Source organism: Pteronotus mesoamericanus, unplaced genomic scaffold (assembly GCF_021234165.1).
Source record: "Pteronotus mesoamericanus isolate MK-2021 breed Mesoamerican mustached bat unplaced genomic scaffold, CSHL_Meso_final contig_2, whole genome shotgun sequence".
NCBI lineage: Eukaryota > Metazoa > Chordata > Mammalia > Chiroptera > Mormoopidae > Pteronotus > Pteronotus mesoamericanus.
In genome coordinates, this window is record NW_026555084.1 from 27126597 (window position 1) to 27145182 (window position 18586).

Sequence of the window (18586 nt, forward strand, 5' to 3'; positions counted from 1 at the left end):
CGGCCAGGGCCCCCACGTCCATCCACATGGCACCTCGCTCAGCCGGAGACAGACCTCCTCGCGGGGCCAGGCGGGCAGGGGCTCTGACTCCCAGCAGCCAAAGGGCCTCCAAGGGCCCGGGAGAGGGGCGCTCCCTGGCCTGGCAGCACCTGTCCGCGGGGCACCTTTGCCCAGGGTGCACACTCCCGCCGGCTGCTCTCTGGGCCAAGACCAGGCCTTCTCCCTCAAAATACTTTCTGGTTCTGGTGTCATCTTCAGTTTGGGTCAGAACCTCCGGCAGCAGGGACAGCCGGCGAGGAGCTGCTGAACTGGCCTCCTGAGTCTCACCAGCGTCTTCCCAGCCGAAACTAGTGCCCTGCCTCCCGCTGGGTTCCGTCTTCAATGGTGAGTTCAGGCTTCCTGTCCCTGAGCTGCCTGGCAGTGACCTCTGGGCTTCAGAGCCCGGGCCTGCTGTCACGAGCCCCATTCTCCTGGTGCGGAGGGTGGGGTGGGGCGGCCGTGACCCGGCCTCTCAGGAGGCACGAGCGTCCTCATCTGCTTCCTGAGCCGGCTGTGAAAGAGAGCCTTGAACACCTGCGCCAAGCCTGGCCTTGTAGGACAGACCCTCAGCGGCACTCCTGCTAGTGTGTGACCAGCAGGCCACCCGAGGGGCCGGCACCGCCTCCAGGGGGCAGCCCCGGCCGGACCTGAGAGCCCTGCTCTGGCACACGGGCACCGCCCGACGTCCCGGGGCCTCCCACGCGCCCCAGGCCCAGGCGGAGGCTCTGCGAACTCCTGTGCTGGGCCCGCGCTCAGCAGTGAGCGGTGCTGTCCAGGTCCCTTTCTCCTCAGGCCTTGCCGCCCAGCTGGGCAGAGAGATGCTGACCACGTACTGACAGGACCAGGCAGCCCTGAACCAGACCTGGGTGATGAAGGAGGCTTCCTGAGGAGAGGGCCGCTGGGCCGAGGGGGAATTGGTCACAGAGAGGGGCACAGGCTGGGACAAGGAACCCAGAGGAAGGCCAGGCAGGGCGGAGCCGAGCAAGGCCTTGCGGCCGCAGTGGCAGGCTCCCAGGCTTGGCCCAGCCAGGCCCGAGCTGTGCAGGGATTTTTGATGGGGGGCGGGGGAGCGGTAAGTGCTGAGAGCCCGGAGTCACCCCTTCATGGCCCAGCTCCTCCCCCGCCGCCCCCCCCAGAGGGTCCCCCAGCATGGCCGTCAGTCCTTCCCGGGAACGCGACTCCTAGACGCCAGCCCTTTCACCCCTCAGTCACCCCCACCATCTCCAGCTGGACAGCCAGCCATCCGACAGACCCCTCGGCTAGCCCAGACCGATCTTCCTGAAATGCGAATGCAAACCCTCCGATGGCTCCCGTGTGGGGTGAAGAGCGGCCCCTGCCCACGTGCACGTCCACCTGGAACCGCAGATGCAGTTCATTAAGATGAGGCCGGGCTGGATGTGACTGAGCCCCGAATCCACCGACTAGTGTCCTTATGGAAGGCCTTGTGACGACCACCCAGGGAGAAGGGCTACATGACAACAGGGGCAGCGACTGGAGTCAGGGGTCCACAAGTCAAGGGACGCCCGGGTTGCTGGCAGCCACCAGAAGCTGGACAGAGGCGGGGACAGGTCCTCCCTCAGCCTCCAGGAGGGATCAACCTGGGCGACTTCAGCATCCAGAACTGCGCGAAAGCCAACGCCTGAGGTTAAAGCCGCCGCGTCTACAGCCCGTTGTTACCACAGCAGCCATAGGAAACACGGACAGCGCCCCTCCCTTCACGGTGAAACAACAAGAAACAAAACAGACAGCCCAAAGCCTTGTTCAATATGGCCCACTGTCACCTCCCAGCCCCTGTCCCAACAGTCCTCTGGGACGGCACTACCCTCGTCCCCCTCCCTCTGTGCCCAGCCCACTTCTGCCTTGGATCCCCAGTGCATGTTCAACTCGCGGCCTGAAGTGCTCTTCCCTCTTCCCTTCCCAGGGCTGGGCCCTGTCCTTCGGGTCCTGGCTCATGCACCCCCCCAACCCCGCAGGCCGCCCCTGTCTCCTGCATCAGACCCCCAACGTTACCCTGCCTGTGCCCTGGCCTGGTCCTTCCTGGCAGCCCCGTGGCCTAGTGTGCGCAGGTCAGTGGGGATGAAGAGAAGTGGACGGGCTTGTGGCTCCTTGGGAGGCTCTCAAAACAAACCAGTCAAGATTATCTAACTTAAAAACAAATAGGTCAAGGTCCAGCTTTTATTTTTACTCATTTATTCCTTTTCTTGTGCACCATTCCCAGAAGCACTGCGATATCAGGTCGATGTATGAAGTGGACAGAGCAAGCTCCTATCCCATCTCCTGGCTCCAACAATCCATCTAATATACTGTCCTCAGATCGAGGACGTATCGGACATTAAACTGGTAAGAACAGAGAGCACGCCTGATCACAACCAAAAGGCCGAGAAGCGCTAGGGTCCGGCTTCTAAAACTTTCCTAAGACACGCCGCTGTGGAGCTTTCTCACCCTCAGCCTAACCTCTAAAGGTGAGAAGCCAGATATGGCGAGGCCCAGAGTCAGCAGATGTCTGCCCAAAAGAACCAAGAATTATACTTAATTACTTCCTTGTAAAATCCACATGTAGTTTCCTCTGCTTTGTCTTCTACCTGCAACTCCAGAGGAAGATCCCAAAGGCAGGCCCAAGTGACCTACGGGCATCAAGACCCCGTGGGCGGCTGGTTGCACACACAGGTTCCCGGGCCTGAGGGCCTATCAGACTCTCCGGGCGTGGGGTCGTCAAACACGCACTTCACGGGCGACTGCGGCATCGGAGCTGCTGGCCTCAGCCGGCGCCCTCCTGCGTCAGCTGCCCAGGCTACCGAGTGAGAGTTCATCGCAGGACACTGAGGGAGTATTGGAACTTCTGCAGGTTTGTTTTTTGACCCTGTTAGAAATTCTGAATGTTTGTTTTATAATAAACAGTGGTAGATGTGAATAGATATTAAAAGTACAATATATTCCAGAGAAACACTCCATTTCTTTCCTCGAGAAGGGCACGCTGCACAATCAGGAACGCCCGGAGAGTCCTGCTACGGAAGACAAGGCGCTTCCTTCGGAGAGAACCCCACGGAGGCCACCTCCTTGGCCACTCCCCCGAGCCTGACCCTCATTCCCACTTGACTCTGGAACCATCAGCGACTCCTCTGCTTTCTCCCAGGGCTCCCCGGTGACTGAACGCTGCAGGACGTCTCTTCTGAGATGGCTTTGGGGGACCAAGTACGGGCACCACCTTAGAAGGTCCCTCAGGCTGTCAAGCTCCTTATACTGTCATTACTGATTTTTCTGATTGTAAAGATAAAACATTCTCTTAAAAAAATGAAAGAATCAAGTATAAAATCTTCGAAGGCAAGGGCAGTGATGGGTAATAAAAGCAGATTTTGCATTTTGATGAAGTTGTTTTGATATCTGCCAGTTCTGCAGACAGAACCTGGCTGTGGGCAGAGGGGGAGGGGCAGAGAGGACACCCAGCCCCTCAGCTTGACCTGGAACGAGCCAGGGCTGGGGCGCCCCCTGGAGGCCATGGGAGGAGCAGGTGTGGCCCTGCTGGCGTGCTGGACAGGAGGTGCTGGAGCCCCGGCTGGAGCCAGCCTCCTGCAGCGGGCACGGCTGTGGAGCCGACGAGCATGGAGGGGCCAGGCTGAGTGTGGCCAAAGCTCACAGACCAAGGAGACATAGAGGGAAAGAGAACTGCAGTATTAAGGGGGGATTTGGTCAGAGCATCAACAGGAAAAGTTACTCAAGAACAAGGGCACAACGGGCAACCGCTGCCAAGAGGGCTAGGAGACAAGGAAGGAGAAGTGGCCGCTGGACCCAGGGAGATGGAGGCTGTTGGCCCTGATGGAAGGTTCTGGAATGTGGCGGTGGCAGGAGCTTGGCCAGAGCGGGAAGCAAGGACGTGAGAACAGTGAGTGACGATGGGGAAGGAGAGAAGGGGACGGGAACGGAGAAACCCACGACTCGAGGGAGATGGGGAGGAAGGGTCTGCTTTCAAAGATGGGAGAAGGTAGAGCACATTCGAATGCTGGTGGAATTGTGGCGACGAAGAGCAGTGGAAGAAAAGAGAGACTGTGCAGCAGGGTGGGGGCTGGAAAGGGACCCTCGGGGCTGGTGGATGGAGGAGACGGGAAGCCAGGGAGTGGGCAAAGGGTCTCCTGGCACGAAGCTGGAGGGTTCTGGTCTGAGGCACAGGTTGTCTGCTATGAGAGGGGGGCCCTGGGCGAGGTGGGGGAGGGATGGAGACCGGTGGTGGGCTGGGGAGCCCGGGAGCCCGGGAGCCCAGGAGCCCAGGACGTGGCTGGCTTGGGTGTTGCCGAGGCTAGGGGGCAGGCACCTTGGGGGGCCCGCCTCCTCATGGCGATGAGATCATCCCTGGTGGGAGGAGAATGGCTCCTCCTCAGACAGGCTCTGCCAGGGGCATGGCCTCCAAATGGGGTAGGGGCACGGGGCGAGCTCATGCCAAGGAAGAAAATAAGGGACAGCGAAGGGCAGAGAGCCAACTGAGGGGGACAACTGAGCAGGGAGACCAAGAGGCTTTGGGGACCAGGGCATGTGGAGATTCGAGGGTGGTGACAGGGTTTGAGTGGGGCAGGGCCCTGATGGGTCAGGAAAGTCCCAGAGATGGGAGACCCAGGGAGTGAGGAGCCAGAGTGCTGGAGGCCAAGCAGGCCACGGCCCAGGCACCGAGGACACAGTGAACGGGCTGTGACCACCTGACAGGGAGGCAGCCCCCCCGCCGTGGGGAAGAGGGTGGCAGGGTCTTCCTCTCTCTTGGGAGAGCTAAGGGAAACGGGGCCTGGGGGTGTTCCTACCTCACTCTCCTCTGCTCCCTCCACCCCGCTCAGGCAGGGCCAGGCTCTCGAGTAAACCCTAGTGACCAGATCCAGGGCCACAGGCAGGGAGCCCTGCGCAGCCTGAACTGCCTTCGTGGCCGGTTGCTAGGGGACACCAGTGCGCTCCCTGGGCTGCCGGTCAGTGCTGCAATTTTTCTGACAGCTGTGAAGAACTCTGGGAGCTGCAGTGGCCACGCCTTCCCAGGCTGCCTACCAGGGCCAAGGCCCACGGCTACAACAGGAGAGAAGCACATCTTCTAGGCGGACCTTAAAACGGGATTTCCTGGTGGCAGCAACTTGGCCCCAGCTTCTGTAGCTCTCAGCAAAACTCCTGCCTGACCTTGGGGGCAAACTGATCAGGGAGGATGCCCTGTGGTCCCAGCCCCTGGGCCTGGCTTTCGATTCTCCGTGAGGCCCATCCTCCTGAGCCGGCCACCCTTCTACAAGCCAGAGCAGCTGTGATAACCACCTCCAACAACAGAGGGCACTGTGCTAGGCTCTGTCCCCCATCTTCGCTATGACCCCAACCAAGGGTAGTTCGATCCTTATTCCCATTCTACAGACATGGAACGTGAAACTCAGAGAAGTAGAAACTGAAACTCAGAAGGCACAGAGCTGGGAAGGGCTGGACTGGATGCAAACCCTGGCTACCCAAGGCCTCGATCTCAGCTCCTGCCCTGCATCCTCCCGATGGGTCCAGCTCGAACTGGCCTGGTGCCCAGTCACAGGCCGGATACTCCCGGCCGTCAGCCCTGGGCCATGGTCAGGGCCTGCTGGCCAGGCCACTAGCAGTCACGGCTGCTTGCGGAACGCCTCCCCTGTGACATAGTTCTGGGCTCTGTTCACTCACTCAAGTCGTCAACACACGGCTGAGAAAGGCCCGGGGCTGGGCCTGAAGGAGGTCGACCTGGCACACGGCCGTGCACACCCTCACTCTGCTCCCAGCTGGTGCCGCCAGCTCGGCCCAGGGGCGGCTGGAGACGCAGCGTTTTGACAGGGCCTCCTGAGCCACACAGACTTAGAGCCGGTCCTGGCCCCGCTTCCAGGAGGAAGAGTGGGCTGGCTCACCCCCGACTCTGAAGGACTCTGTCCCCCCGCCAGAGGGGTCTGTGTGGCAGCTCTGGTTGCCCCAAGGCCGGCCTCAGCAGGCTCGCTGGCATCCCAGCCCTTGCAGCCATGACCCTGGGCACACCTGTACCAGTTGGCAAGGCGGTGGAGAGGTGCAGGGACTGATAGGAGGATGATTTTGCCCAGGATATGTACCAAATAGTAAGTCAACAACCCTCTTTCTGACACCCCCCACCCCAATTCAATCTAAATCCAACTCTTAGAACACACATGGTCTCCAAGGCTTCCTGTCACTTCGCCTCCCTGAGCACCAGGTCCCTTGCCTGCTCTCCGGGGCTGGGGGTATCCATTGCTCACCTCCTTTTCTAGGGTGATGATTAAGTCAGCGCGCCCGCCCCCCAGGCCTCCCCACACAGCCTAGCCAGGGCCAGGCACAAGGGCTGCCCGGCACGGACCAGAGCAGCCGGAGATGACGGGGACAGCAGGAGTAAAGGCAGGGTGCTCGCGCCGGAGGCCTGGGTGGGGCCTGAGGGCAACTGGCAGTAGCTCTGAAGGGTTTGCGCCTGATGGCTCTGCCCCAAGAGACAGGAGGCTGCCCAGGAAGTGCTGACTGCAATGTAGGTGGCCTTGTCCTTTGCCTTGGCTGGAGCCAGGGACATTTGGTACCACCGCCTGCGTACCTCTCGCTGGTGGCAGACTCCAAGGCCAACAGGGCTGTTTCCGCGCGGCCAGGCAGAAGGCCAGAGAAGGGGGTGAAGGAAGGTGGAGTCGTCGAGCTGTCCCAGAGCCTCCCCCCAGAACAATGTCTGCCGAGTGCCTCCACCCGCTGTACGGACTTGCCAACTGAGCCACCCGGAAGGAAAAGCCGCCGCTTCCGGTCGTGCAAAGCCCGAGGGACACTTCCACCCAGGGCTGTTTCCTAACGGGGCCTGGGGAAAAGGTGGGCAGGTGCGTCTTTACCTTTGGAGAACACTGTAGCATGAACCCATGGGCTCTGGAACCCTAGGACTGAATGTCTCACAGGAGAGAGACCAGGCCAGCACCTGGAGCACAGAGGACTGAGCCAAGGACCCAGAACATCCTGTCTCCTCCTGGGGCTGCCCTCAACTTGGGGGTGGCACCTTATCAGCCAGAGGTGGCAGGGGGGAGTGCCCGAAAAGCCAAGCTCGAGAGCACAGCCCACAGAAGGCGGGACCCCCTCACCTTTCTCGGGGGAGCAGGAGAGACTAGAGGTTTTGGGGGCCTCCCTGCTCCAGGGAAGCGGCTCTTCCTGCCCCCCCCCCGCCCCCGCTACTCCCTGCAAACTCCGCAGCTCGCCCCTTTCTCATCTCACTCAGCCCAAAGCCACCGCCGGACCAAGCCAAGGCCACCTCTCCCAGGTCACAGCTAGGGGTTTGAGCCAGCCCGCCTTCTCCCCCAGGCCCTGTGACCTGGGAGGAGTCCAGGGTGTGTCTGGAAGTGGCAGTCATGGCAGCACAGTCACAGAAAGTGGCAGTCACAGCAGTCTCTGGACCAATCTGGTCCACCCTCCACCGGCTCTACACAGGCCGCTGCGGGTCTCCAGCCCGCCCTCGCCCCCCTGCTCACGCCACTTCCTCCGGCCGGCTCCCCCTGGCCGGGTCCCCAGGAGCCGGGTTCACACCTGTCTTTCCCATCCAAGCCCAGTACAAATGCATTGGGCTGATCTGCTCACTGGTCGTTACCAGTTCCCCCCCTGCCTCTGCGTCTAAGCAGCAGCTTGTGTGCTGGGACCAAGTAGGGCCCACAGAGGCCACCAGTGGGGCCGGAAGCCACGAGGAGCTGGACGCCTGGGTCCTTGCCCCAGCTCTGGTCTCCCCCGGCAGGGCTGCGTCCTCCACCCAGGCCTTCAAAAGGGCTGGGGCTCAGACCTGAGCGCTGGACGCCTCCCTGCTCTGCAAAGTGTCAGTAACCTCCACCCTGTCTGAAACCTGGAGGCCCTCAGCCTGGGCCCAAGCTCTCCATGAGTCCTGGGGAGCCACAGGGGCTCCAGGGCGGTGACCGCGGGGTAGAAGGCCTCCTGGGAAGGCTGCCGGGCCAGGCCGGGCCGGGGGCCGACAGCAGTACTCACCCTCTCCAAGTCCTGCCGCAGGTGCGTGAAGAGCTTCAGGCGGCGGTAGAGGACGTCCTGCTCCTGCTGGGCCAGGTTGTCCACCTCGTCAGTCTTGGGGGTCAGCAGCGGCTGGTTGGCATTGGCTTTCCTCTTCAGCTTCCAGTACTGATAGATGAAGTCAACCAGCGCCTCAGCCAGGTCCAGCCGCTCGGCCACCTCGGCCGGCTCCACCAGCTCGTAGAAGTCTTCCTCCAGCTGCTGCAGCCGCTGCTTGCGGAGGGTCACCTTCTCCAGGTCCTCGCCCGTTGGGCTCGGCTCTGCCGGCTCAGATGTGGGCTCAACCCTCGGGCCTCCGTCGCTGTGTTCCTGGCAGAATGACTTGAACTTGACCTCATCATTGTCTGCTAATATAGTCCGCATTTCTAGACCGTGGTCAAAGGCGCAGGTGACGTGGAATGCCGTAATGCAGGAAGGCATGGAACACTGGAAGGACAGTAAGGGCAGTGTCAGGCACGGAGTGGACCCTGATGGGAGGTAAGAAGGACAGGGTCCCGAGAACAAAGGATGCTACTGAGACCTAAAGAAAACGGCAGGGGCTCCTGACGCCCTGCCGGGCGCGGACGGCGCGCTACAGTCGGCAGGAAGAGCGGACAGCAAAGGGAACAGCTTCAGCACCTAACACCCTGGGGAAGACAACAGCAGGCGACTGGACCACCCCTCAGGGGCGAGCTGCATGCCTGCGTGGGCAAGACGACTTCGGGATCAGAGGCTCTCCGAGGCCGGCGATGGGTCACTGCCGCCCCAACCCCGCAACGTTATCTCAGATGGGGAGCTGTGCCCTGCCCCCGCCCTCTGGGAAGAGGGGCCAGCGCCTGCCCTCCCTCCCAGCCTCGGGCGTCGGCTGCATGGCTGAGAACTGTGTCAGCAAGAACCCACTCAACTGTTAGTGACCATATCTGCTGCGCTCACGAGCCACTCTGCAAGCCTTACGAAGGGGCGGGGGCACAGCTAGTGTTTGCAATGATAGTGATTCCTGGAGAGACGAGGGAAAGGATGCTCTTCCTCCCAGCCTCCCAGCGGCAGCAGTGTCACCTGGGAACTTGCTAGAAATGCAAATCCTCAGCTCCAATGCAGATCTACGGATCAGACTCAGCCATCTGGGCTTTAACAAGCCCTCGGGTAGGTAGCAACCGTCACACTAGGACAGGGGAGCCACCGCGGTTAAAGGGCCGGCACAGCCCTGCCCCCATGTTGGGTGGCAAGCCGTGGTTCCGCAGGCCTGTACTGTGTCTAGGGGAACTGGGGGCGGAGGGGTGCCCCCCAGGGGGCGTTCTGACTCTGGTCCCAGCCCCGGAAGCCCGGAAGCGGCTCTGCAGCTCCTGCCTGGGCTCCTGGGCAGCTACGGGGTGAAGCGGCCACGCACCTGGATGCAGGTGCCTGTGCACTCCTTGCACAGGCTACAGGACAGAGCCCAGCGGCTGGCCGGGATGTGCGAGATCTTGGTGATGGGCTCCATCTTCTCAGGGCAGCCGATGCTCACCTGGGCGGGACACAGAGGACTGCATCAGGCCTCTCCTCCTCAAAATCCCCCCATCCTCAAATGGGAGGCTGTCTGCTGAAACCGGGGGGAGGGGGCAGACAAGGCGGCGGGGGAGCCCCTGGATCCCGAGCCCTTCCTGGAGGTCGCGTGCTGACCACTGGCTGAGTGTGGGCTCACCTGTGACAAGCCTTCCACGGCCTGTGACGGTGTGGGCCGGTGCACGTCAGCGGTGCAACTGAGCGAGCGTGTGCGCCTACGACTGTGTGGCCCTCGGGACATGTTTCAGTGTGTGTATCCAGGAGAGTAAATGCAAGGTTCCCCTCTCTTCTGTACCTCTGGCCTTTGTCACTAACAACTTTAGAGTTCTTTTCCTACCTTGTATTTATTTATTTTTCTGGGGAGCAAATAATGGTCTCAGGGTACCATCTCTTCTTTGAGGCCTCCAGGGGCCTTCCTGGCTAAGGGGGATGAGGACAAACCCCTCCTGTCTCTCTTATGGGCACACAGGCCTACAACCACGTCCAGATCTCCTGGGTGCGGCCCACCCCTCTCGGCTGCGCATGCCTAAGGATGGAAGAGGGGCCCCATCCGGAGGCCCGAAACCACAGGGCCCCCATAGTGGGGTTCCTGTTGGTTCTCTCTGTCCCTGATATGCCCAACCCAGGGTGTGCTCCATGGGAGTCCCCGCCTTCCAGACGCTCCTATGCGAGGTGACTACTGCTGACACAACCCCTATCATCACAGAAGCCTGCAACGTGGGTCCCAGCAAAGACCTTCAGGCTGGGCGCCCAGGGCCACCTGCTGCCAGGGCCACCTGGCTTGCTTCGGGGCCGGGAGTGAGGCCTCATTCCGGGTCCTGGCACACAGCAGGTCTAGGCTGACACCTCCGTGATCTCGGCATTTCCCATTTCCAACAAAACTAGACGCCTTCTGGGAGCCCGGGGCCTCCGCGGCGTCACTGTGGCCCAGCCTACAGCCCCCTGCCCCTCCCTACCCAGACCCAGGCACGCCCCCTGTCCCGCCCCAGCCCCAGCCCCAGCAGCAGGCCCACCAGCTAGCTTTTAATTAGTCTTGCCACCCAGTTTTCTTTTAGGTCAGTTCTCTTAGTTTTATTTTAAAAAGGCAGCTTGACTTTGACTGGAACCACTGCCCAGATGAGGGTGGACCCCCACAGCCTGCTTTCCCCTGGAGTCCGCTGCTTGGCTTCGGTCCCGCTCTCAGACCCACCACCAATCCCCCGGGAGCCCACAATCCCGTTTTCCCATGGACACCACCCCGAGTGCCCACGTCCATAGCGAAGTTCCCCGGCGGCTGTTCCCCCAGTTGCTCCCAGGCACAGTGCCTGTGGTCCCATACTCTGTGGGCCCTCGCCGCCTCCTCCCAGTGCTCTGCTCCCCAGGAACTGAGTCCCAGGCAGACCCACTTCCCCATGGCTGTTCCCCAGGGCCCCCCGCCCTCCCACCTGCCCACCTCAGGAATCCACAGAGCGCAGCTGACGTGCACCCACTTGGTCCCACTTCTGGTGGGCTTCAAGGCTCCTCCTCGCTTGGGGCAGAGCAGGCACTTTGGCTGGACACCCAGGGCACATGTCCGGCACAGCCAGCTGCCTGTGGGCACCTTGAGGATCCCGTAGCAAGCCTGGGAGGAGAGCAGGGCGGTCACCATCAGCGGTGTTGCTCCGCCTGCACCTGGTCAGCGGTCAGCGGTGGGTGTGCCCGTCCCCGCTGGGCGGGGAGCTGCAAGCAGACCCCCTGAGGGCCCGTAACCGAGGGCTTCTCCATGCCTGTGCTGTGGGCCTTGTATGTCACCCTTTCACAGACCTCTGTGGAAGGGCCCAGGCCTGCCCTCTGCTGGGGGGACAGTTACTCTAGTCAGAGGGTCCCAGTCAGCGAGAGGCCTTAGAGCAGTTGAGTACAATTTTTGGTGTGTACACTGCCTGAGGACAGGGGCGACCTGTCCTCTGTCTCACAGGCATCTGTGAAGCGGGCTCCTCCCAGGCATGTCTTAGGCTTCCGGACCTAAGGGCCGCGGGGTATAAGGCTGTGGATGAAGAGGGGTGTGCGGGCTGCCCCTGCCAGCATGCGAGCCCCTCGGAGCTCCCCAGGAGACGTTCCACCAGCAGCGTGTGTGTGTGGTGGGGTGCGGGGGGCATCAGAGTCAGAGCCACAGCGGGTCCACTGCAGTGTGCCGGCCAGGTCTTCTGCAGACAAGGCCCAGGGATGCCCGCGACCTAGAGTCCTGCACCCAACATCAAGGTGGGGGGGGGGATGCGGGCAGTGGGCCTGGTCAGGTCAGACCAAGTTTACAGTATCAACAATGGTAACAAATACTTAGGGCCCTTATGATGTTGTTTGAAGCAAGCAATGCAGACAGACCTTCAACTTACTTTTCTGTGCAGTTGAGGAAAGAGAGGTCCACAGAGGTTAAGAAACTTGCCCAAAGCCACGGAGCTTGTACAGGGCAGAGCCACAGTGTGAAACCAGGCAGCCTGGCTCCAGGTTTTGCTCTCAATCACGACACTGTGCTGCCTCTTTGTAAGGTCAGGACAGTGAGGGGTGGCGAGGGAGGCAGGGGGCAGGGTGTTCAGGGGGGAGGCTGGCAGGCAAGGACAGAAAGACCACCCACTGGGTGCTGACTCAGGGCTGGCCGGGGGCGCTGAGCGCAGGGGCCCTACGTGTCTCTGGCGCCGAGGGGCACTCAGGCCGGCCCCTTCCGCCCACCCTGCCCTCCCCCTCCTCAGGGGCCTGTGCCCAAGGCGCTGCAGCAGTCCCCCCGCAAGGGGGGGCGGCCTGGGCTGGGGCCCGCCGGGCCGCGTGCAAGGACACAGTGTGTTTGAGGGCACTCGGGGGGCGGCCACCTGGTGCACACAGACGTTGCATTTGTCACAGAAGACCATCTCATTGCCATCTTCACCCTCGGGAGAGCGGCACACGTCACAGACGACGTCCTCGTCATACTCGATGCCCAGCCCCTCCTGTGTCTCAATGGCCCGTGCCATGTTCTGGTGGCACATCGTCTCCATCTCCTCCAGCACGCGCTCCAGCGTCAGCTCGTCCAGCTCTGGCCTGTCTGTGAGGACAACGGGGGAGAGTGTGAGGAGCCCGGCTTTTGAGGGCAGATGGACGGCAGGGTTTCCATTCATCTGCTGTGACCTGGGAACACAGGGCAACTGTCATGGGCCTCAGCTCCATTGTCTGAAAACTGAATGGGCTGGACCGTCCCATCTCAAAGGCCCCACGGCCCATCGCTGTGTTCTGACTTTTGACGGCCTGGCTGGGACTATGCACACGTTACGTGTACGTGGTGATAACACAGACGTGTCTCTGGGATGCGGCTGGCTCCATGGGGAGTCCCGGGGGGGGACCTGAAGGTGGCTGAATACGACGCAGCTGGCCCTTCCTGGCATGTCGGTGCACTCTAGCCAGAGGTCTGGACCAACCGCCCCAGCCGCATTTGTCGTCCTAGACTCTCGTGTGTGCTCCTTCGCTCTTCACGTAACAGTCACGCTAACAATATTCCCAAAGACTCAATCACATGCTATTATCGCCTTCATCTGACACCTACAGAAGCTAATGCACGGAGACACCAAGTAACTTCTCCAGTCGGTAATGTGGCAGGGACTGCCGCCTCAGCCCCCCAGGGCCGAAGCCCAGCTGTGGCTGCTGTCCTGACAGGGAGGATGCCGAACCCCAGGAGGAGCCCTGCCTGGCCTGCCCCTGACCCCACTCTCAGCTTGGAGGGTCACCTACCCATCTCCTTGAGCTCGGAGTTGATGAGCTCCAGCCAGTAGGCGTCAATCTCGTCCAGGTCATAGCGGCTGCCCCCGGGCCACTCAGGCTGGGAGCCCTCGCCAAGTTCGGAGCTGCTAGGGGACACATGGGTAGGGGGGCCTTCCAGCGGCGGGAGGATCCTAGGAGATCAAGAGGGGGTGTCATGACGGGAGGGCTACCCTTGTTAGGCCTTGGGGCACCCAGTGAGTTGGCCAGCCAGCTGAGGACTTGGTGGGCAAGTGAGGGAGCGACTTTGATCCATGCAGGGCCCGCCTCCTTTCACCCCCTTCTTATACTTCCTCCTCCCCCCACCTGCCCGCCCTGCAGTCTCAGATGACTATGAGCAAGCAGGCCAGGAGAGCAAAGGGCTGTGGGGGGGGTGCGAGTGGGGCTGACCCACAGCCCTTGCATATCCATCCACAAACGTCCATTCTGCACAGAGCACACACACCCTACCGCCGGTCCCATCAGGGCACCTGGCATTAGCCGAAGCCCCCAGACCCGGAGTGGCCCTGGCCTGCAGGAGGCGTTCTAAGTTTTGTCTGAGGCAATTTCCAGCATCAGCCACTCTGGACAAGGGGGCTCCAGGCCCTCCAGCACACCCCTCAGGGCTGCAGAGGGGCCATGGCCTGTCCCCATGCTCTCCTGAGGCCCAGCCCCTCTGCACCAACAGCCCAAGGAGAACTGAGGCCAGGTTTCCTCTGGGATGAGCGGGGTCCTCCCCCCCGCTACATCACTGCAGCCCAGAATGGCCCTTTCCACATAAAAAAGGTCTGCTGTCACAAAGAACAGGGCTGTCCGCACACCTTGTCCGTCCCCCAGAAAGAACGCTCCCTGAGCAGGGCGTCCGTCTACAGCGCTCCCCCTACCTCAAGAGGGGAACCGTCTCCCCGGACACTAAGGTGCACCGACTGTAGTCCCGGGATCACTGGCCAGGTCGAGCTTCCCTCAGGCCATGGCTCTGCCCCTGAGGCAGCTGGAAGGGCCCAGGCCATGGAACGTGGCCTCAGAGTCCCGCTCTACCGCTTGCTGTGTGCCTCCGGGCAGGCCACTGTCCTTCTCTGTGCCCCCGTGGGCTAATGAGATAGAGTCTGCCTTCCACAGTTGGGGTGAGGAGGAAATGCACGAACATGTGTAAACCCCTGGAACAGCGCCTGGCACACAGCACACCCTGTACGTGTGCGCACTGTAAGGCCTCTGGGTGTCACTTTGCTCCTTCTGACATGGAATACGAGACGAGGGCACTGGCAGGGCAGCTTCCCCTCTTGGTTCAGTGGTGTGCTGCCCCTCGCTTCCTGATACCAGTTCAAAATGCCAGCTTTTCCCACCCCCACCGGTTGCCATGGTTATTGCTGCGGAGCCCAGCCTCCATCTGGCCAGCCCCGCTGGGGCCGAGAGGCCCCTCTCTTGCCCGAGAGGCCTCCTGGGGTCGGAGGCAGGGCTGCCAGGGGCTGTGACTCAGCGGCAGCCTGGGGAGAGGAGGCAGAGCCCTGGACTCCGGGAAGTGCCCCGGGCGTGAGCACGAGAGGCAGGAAGGATGGAGGGGGCAGGGGGCAGGGGGCAGAATGGCCTCCAGGCCAGGAGGGAGGCCCAGCGGCAGCTGGCGGGGCAAGGGGAGAGGGGACGGGCTTGGTGCCGCCTTCCCCACACAGAGGCCCAGATTAAGGAAGACCTGGGCAACGACAATGATAATGGCGTGGCTCCTCGCCTTCCCCCAGAAGGTCATTTCGAATAGAAGCAAGATGAGCACGCTTAGTCCTACAAAATCCGCCCTTTCCCCATAAGGCTCTTCCTTGAATACGTTCTTTGAAAGACACAGACTGATTTCTGTGACCGCCCTGCTTTGTCTGTGCCCCCACCATGGGCTTGGTTGGGCTTTGGATAACCTCTGTCCGAATGCCCGCTGCCTCCTGGCCTTACTGCCCTCACCCGTGAGCCCAGGCAGCTGCCACCCAGCCAGAGCCCTTGGGGCCAATAGCACATTCCTCTCTTGGGGAAGCCGGGGTTAAGGGCTCATGCCAGAAGAGGCGTTTCCTGTGCTTCCGGGGCCTCTCACCTTCATCGGTGCGGCCTCTCTGGCTCTGGCTCTGGCTACGGAGGAAGCTCTCGCCCCAGGCGTGGGCCAGCCTGACCGTAGGCCAAGGCCGCAGCCTCAGCCGCAGTCGGGACAGCAGCTGCGGTCGGCTGGAGGAGGCTGGGGGCTGGGGGAGAGGAGGGGTCTCCAGTCCAAAAGCCCGGTCAGACCCCAGAGGCCGGTTCAGCCGTGGGCTGGGTCTCCGGGCCATGCCGAGGGCGCACCGTAGGCCCTCGCTGGGCTCGTGGTCTGGGGGCGAGACGGGTCCTCACCGCCCAGATACATTTCAGACCATGACGTGGGTGGACCTGTCCAAGGGCCGGGGAGGACTGGGCAAGGAGGGAGGGACGGGGGGTTGGGGGCAAGGGTAGCAGGGGCGGGTGGTCAGAGCCAGCGCAGGACGAAGAGGGCATCAGGCTCCGGCCGCGCCTCCCTGGGGTAACCCAGGGGCGTTCCCATGGCCTGTGACTTCCTGGCCCAGCCCACCAGGCCCTGCCTGCCGGTCATGGAGGGAATTCCCCAGAATTTCCCGACTTCCTCATCTATAAAATGAGGACAGTAATATGTGCTTATATTATAGGGCTAATATGATAATTAAATGAGAAGATGAACTCAACAGGCTCAGCCCAGCAAGTTCTCAGGAAGAGCGCTCCTGTCTGACTACGGTGGCCGCTGCGCCGACTCCAGATGTAGGCGCTGTGTGCGCCCTAGGAGCGACCGGGGAGACAGAGAGGCGGGGTGGGGGCAGGGGCGGGGGGGGGGGTGCAGATCTCTCCGAGAACGCCCCGCCCCGCCTGCAGCCTCTCCCCTCCCGAGAGCAGGGACAGGCCGGGCTGCCTGGCTCCTGTCAGCTCACAGCAGCCGTGCGTCTGTGGGGAATGCACCTCGTCGAGCCAGAGCTGCCTGAACACGTGCTCTCCCTCTCGATGTCAACAGATAAAGCAGACTGAAGCCAAGCTACTGGTGTGGAAGCATCTGCAATTAATTACCCAGGCCAGCGGATGTTTCCGGAACCACCTGACACTGACATCAAGGAGAGGGGACAGACCGCTGGGCCGAGCCTGATCAGGACTCACTTCTCTGCCCAGCTGGTGGCCAGTCCCTCCTCCCCATTACTCTGGGCCCTGGGCCCACGTTTCGTCATTCAGTCCTCAGTACCATCACCATCAGGCAGGCACTGATCTTAGAGGGGAAAACAGGCTCAAAGAGGGCCGGACAGCTCCTCGGCCTGCAGAGGCGAGGCTATGGGAGTGGCTAGGGGCCTGGCTCTCCTTTCTGGCTCTGTGCAGGGGATGCGGAGTATACGTTCCTTCTCCACATCTCACATGTACTCCCTTCCAGAGAATCTGGGGCTCCCTGATCCTCCGAAGGCCCAGGGCAAGTGCTGGTAGGCACTCAGCCCGCAGCAGCCACAGGAGGATGAGCCCTCCCAGTACCCAATCCTGATGGAGAAGCCGAGCAGGGATGAGCCAGCCTGCTTTGCCCTGTAATCCCATGCCCAGCGCAGGCCTGGCACCAAGAGGCCTTGGGTGTCTGGGAGCCAGGCATGGGCGTGGCTGCCAGGAAGCAACCGTGCCAATGTCACAGGGGGTGACGGCTGTGATCTCTGCCCCAGGCCTGGTCATATGGGCCTAAGTGAGAGCCGTGGGGCTGCCAAGGACAGGAGCGGGCTGCCAAGAGCACACGCTGCCCGGCCTTGGCGGGCTGGTGGGCGGGGGGGGCCAGGACAGTGGGCATCTCTGCCCCATGACGTGACTTGGAGGGCTTCCCGGGTGCAGAAACAAGCACTTGGCTGAACTCTGCTGCAGGAGGCGAGGCCCATGGCCAGGAGGCCACCTCCTGACAAGAGCGCCAGGGGTCTCTCTCTGACCCCCACGCGCAGAGGGGACCCCGGCCTGCCCCAGCCCTGGCAGGGGGCCTCCTAGGCAGCCGGTCACAGCAGCTGCTTCCTGAGCATCTGCTGTGTGCACGCCACTCCCGCCCACCGAGAACTCCTTAAAAAGGTTTAAGGAGTCAAGAACATGGCTTATCCCTGTCTTAAGGACTCGCTAAAAGTCTGAAGATTTCTCTGATTAAGATGTGCTTGGTGAGACCCAGTTTGGATCGACATCAAACTAATCCACGGCCAGTTTTTACTGAACACTTGTGTGCCAGACGCTGTGCCAAGTGCCTCTCACGCATCATTTCCCGACACCATGTTGACCGCCGGAGGAGGCAGGCGCTGCTGTCGCCACTCCCACTTCACAGACAAGGAAACTGAGGCCCGGGAGATTACATTGCTGGCCCCAGGTCATGATGAATGTGACTGGCCATTTGAACCCAGGCTGTCTGGCTCCATAGCTGAGCCCGAGCCCAAGGGCTCAGCCTCGAAGGTAAACCGCCAGTATCTCTGGAACATTTCAATGGTTTATGGGCCCCCCAAAATCCAACAAAATAAAGCTAGGCTAGAGACAAAGCCCAGGACTGGCAGGTCCCCTGCTGCATCCTAGCCTCCCCCCACCCCTGCCTGGGCCCCTAGCCTGGGCTGCCCGGCTCACCTCACAACAGGCTCTGGAATGGCCTCCGCCCCGGCGGGCACCTGCACACCTTTTTCCCACTCCTGTCGCCAAGGATCCGCCAGGATGTAGTAGTCATCCGGGCTGAGCTGGTACGAGTCTGGGATCTTCATGGCTGTGATCAAGTCTGTCCGGAAAACCTGTCGGGAACAAGGGTGGAGCGGGTGGCTTCGGGCTGCCTGGCGGGGGAGCGGGGGGGCGGGGGGGAGTCTGCTCCGCAGGCCTGGGGAGGGGACGGCAGAGGCAACTCAGGTGGGCTTCCTGCCCCCTCTAAGTCAGAAGCCAACACAAATAACGCATCTTGTCTGAACTCCGCACACTGCTTTTCGCACACAGCAGATGTTCAATAAACGTGCTGAACTGAACTCACATGTGTTCTGACTTGTTAAAGGAAAGAGTGAGGCGGGGGACCTCAGACGGAAGGGGAAAGGCTGCTGAAGGCGAAAAAGAAAAAAGTCAGGTGGCAGAAAGGCCTCTGTGAATGCAATACAGCCACTAAGCGGCCACTCGGGGAATTTGTGTCGAAGGCTTAAGATTACGTTTGGTAGTTGCCAACACAGTGCTGCAGGCCCCATGGAGACGCAAAGAGCGCAGGGCACAGACTCGGGACAAACAAAATGCCAGGACCTCATGCAAACAGCTGAGGGGGGTGGGGTTTGGGGCA

General features: G+C 61.6%; 1 protein-coding gene and 1 non-coding gene across 7 annotated transcripts in view; both read right to left on the bottom strand.

The window, feature by feature from the left end:
- JADE2 (jade family PHD finger 2) overlaps positions 1–18586 on the bottom strand; it is a 50474-nt gene that overhangs the window by 9079 nt on the left and 22809 nt on the right. For all 6 annotated transcript variants that reach the window (XM_054568458.1, XM_054568457.1, XM_054568453.1 and 3 more), the window contains 6 exons: positions 17905–18062; positions 13273–13433; positions 12381–12592; positions 10994–11161; positions 9407–9523; positions 8002–8466 (listed from right to left, as the gene is read on the bottom strand). In XM_054568458.1, coding sequence (XP_054424433.1) covers positions 8002–8466; positions 9407–9523; positions 10994–11161; positions 12381–12592; positions 13273–13433; positions 17905–18062 — 1281 coding nt within the window. The remainder of the gene's footprint in view (positions 1–8001; positions 8467–9406; positions 9524–10993; positions 11162–12380; positions 12593–13272; positions 13434–17904; positions 18063–18586) is intronic.
- On the bottom strand, positions 2238–2428 carry LOC129066773 (U2 spliceosomal RNA). The gene has a single exon (XR_008528718.1). It is a non-coding gene; the product is annotated as a U2 spliceosomal RNA (small nuclear RNA).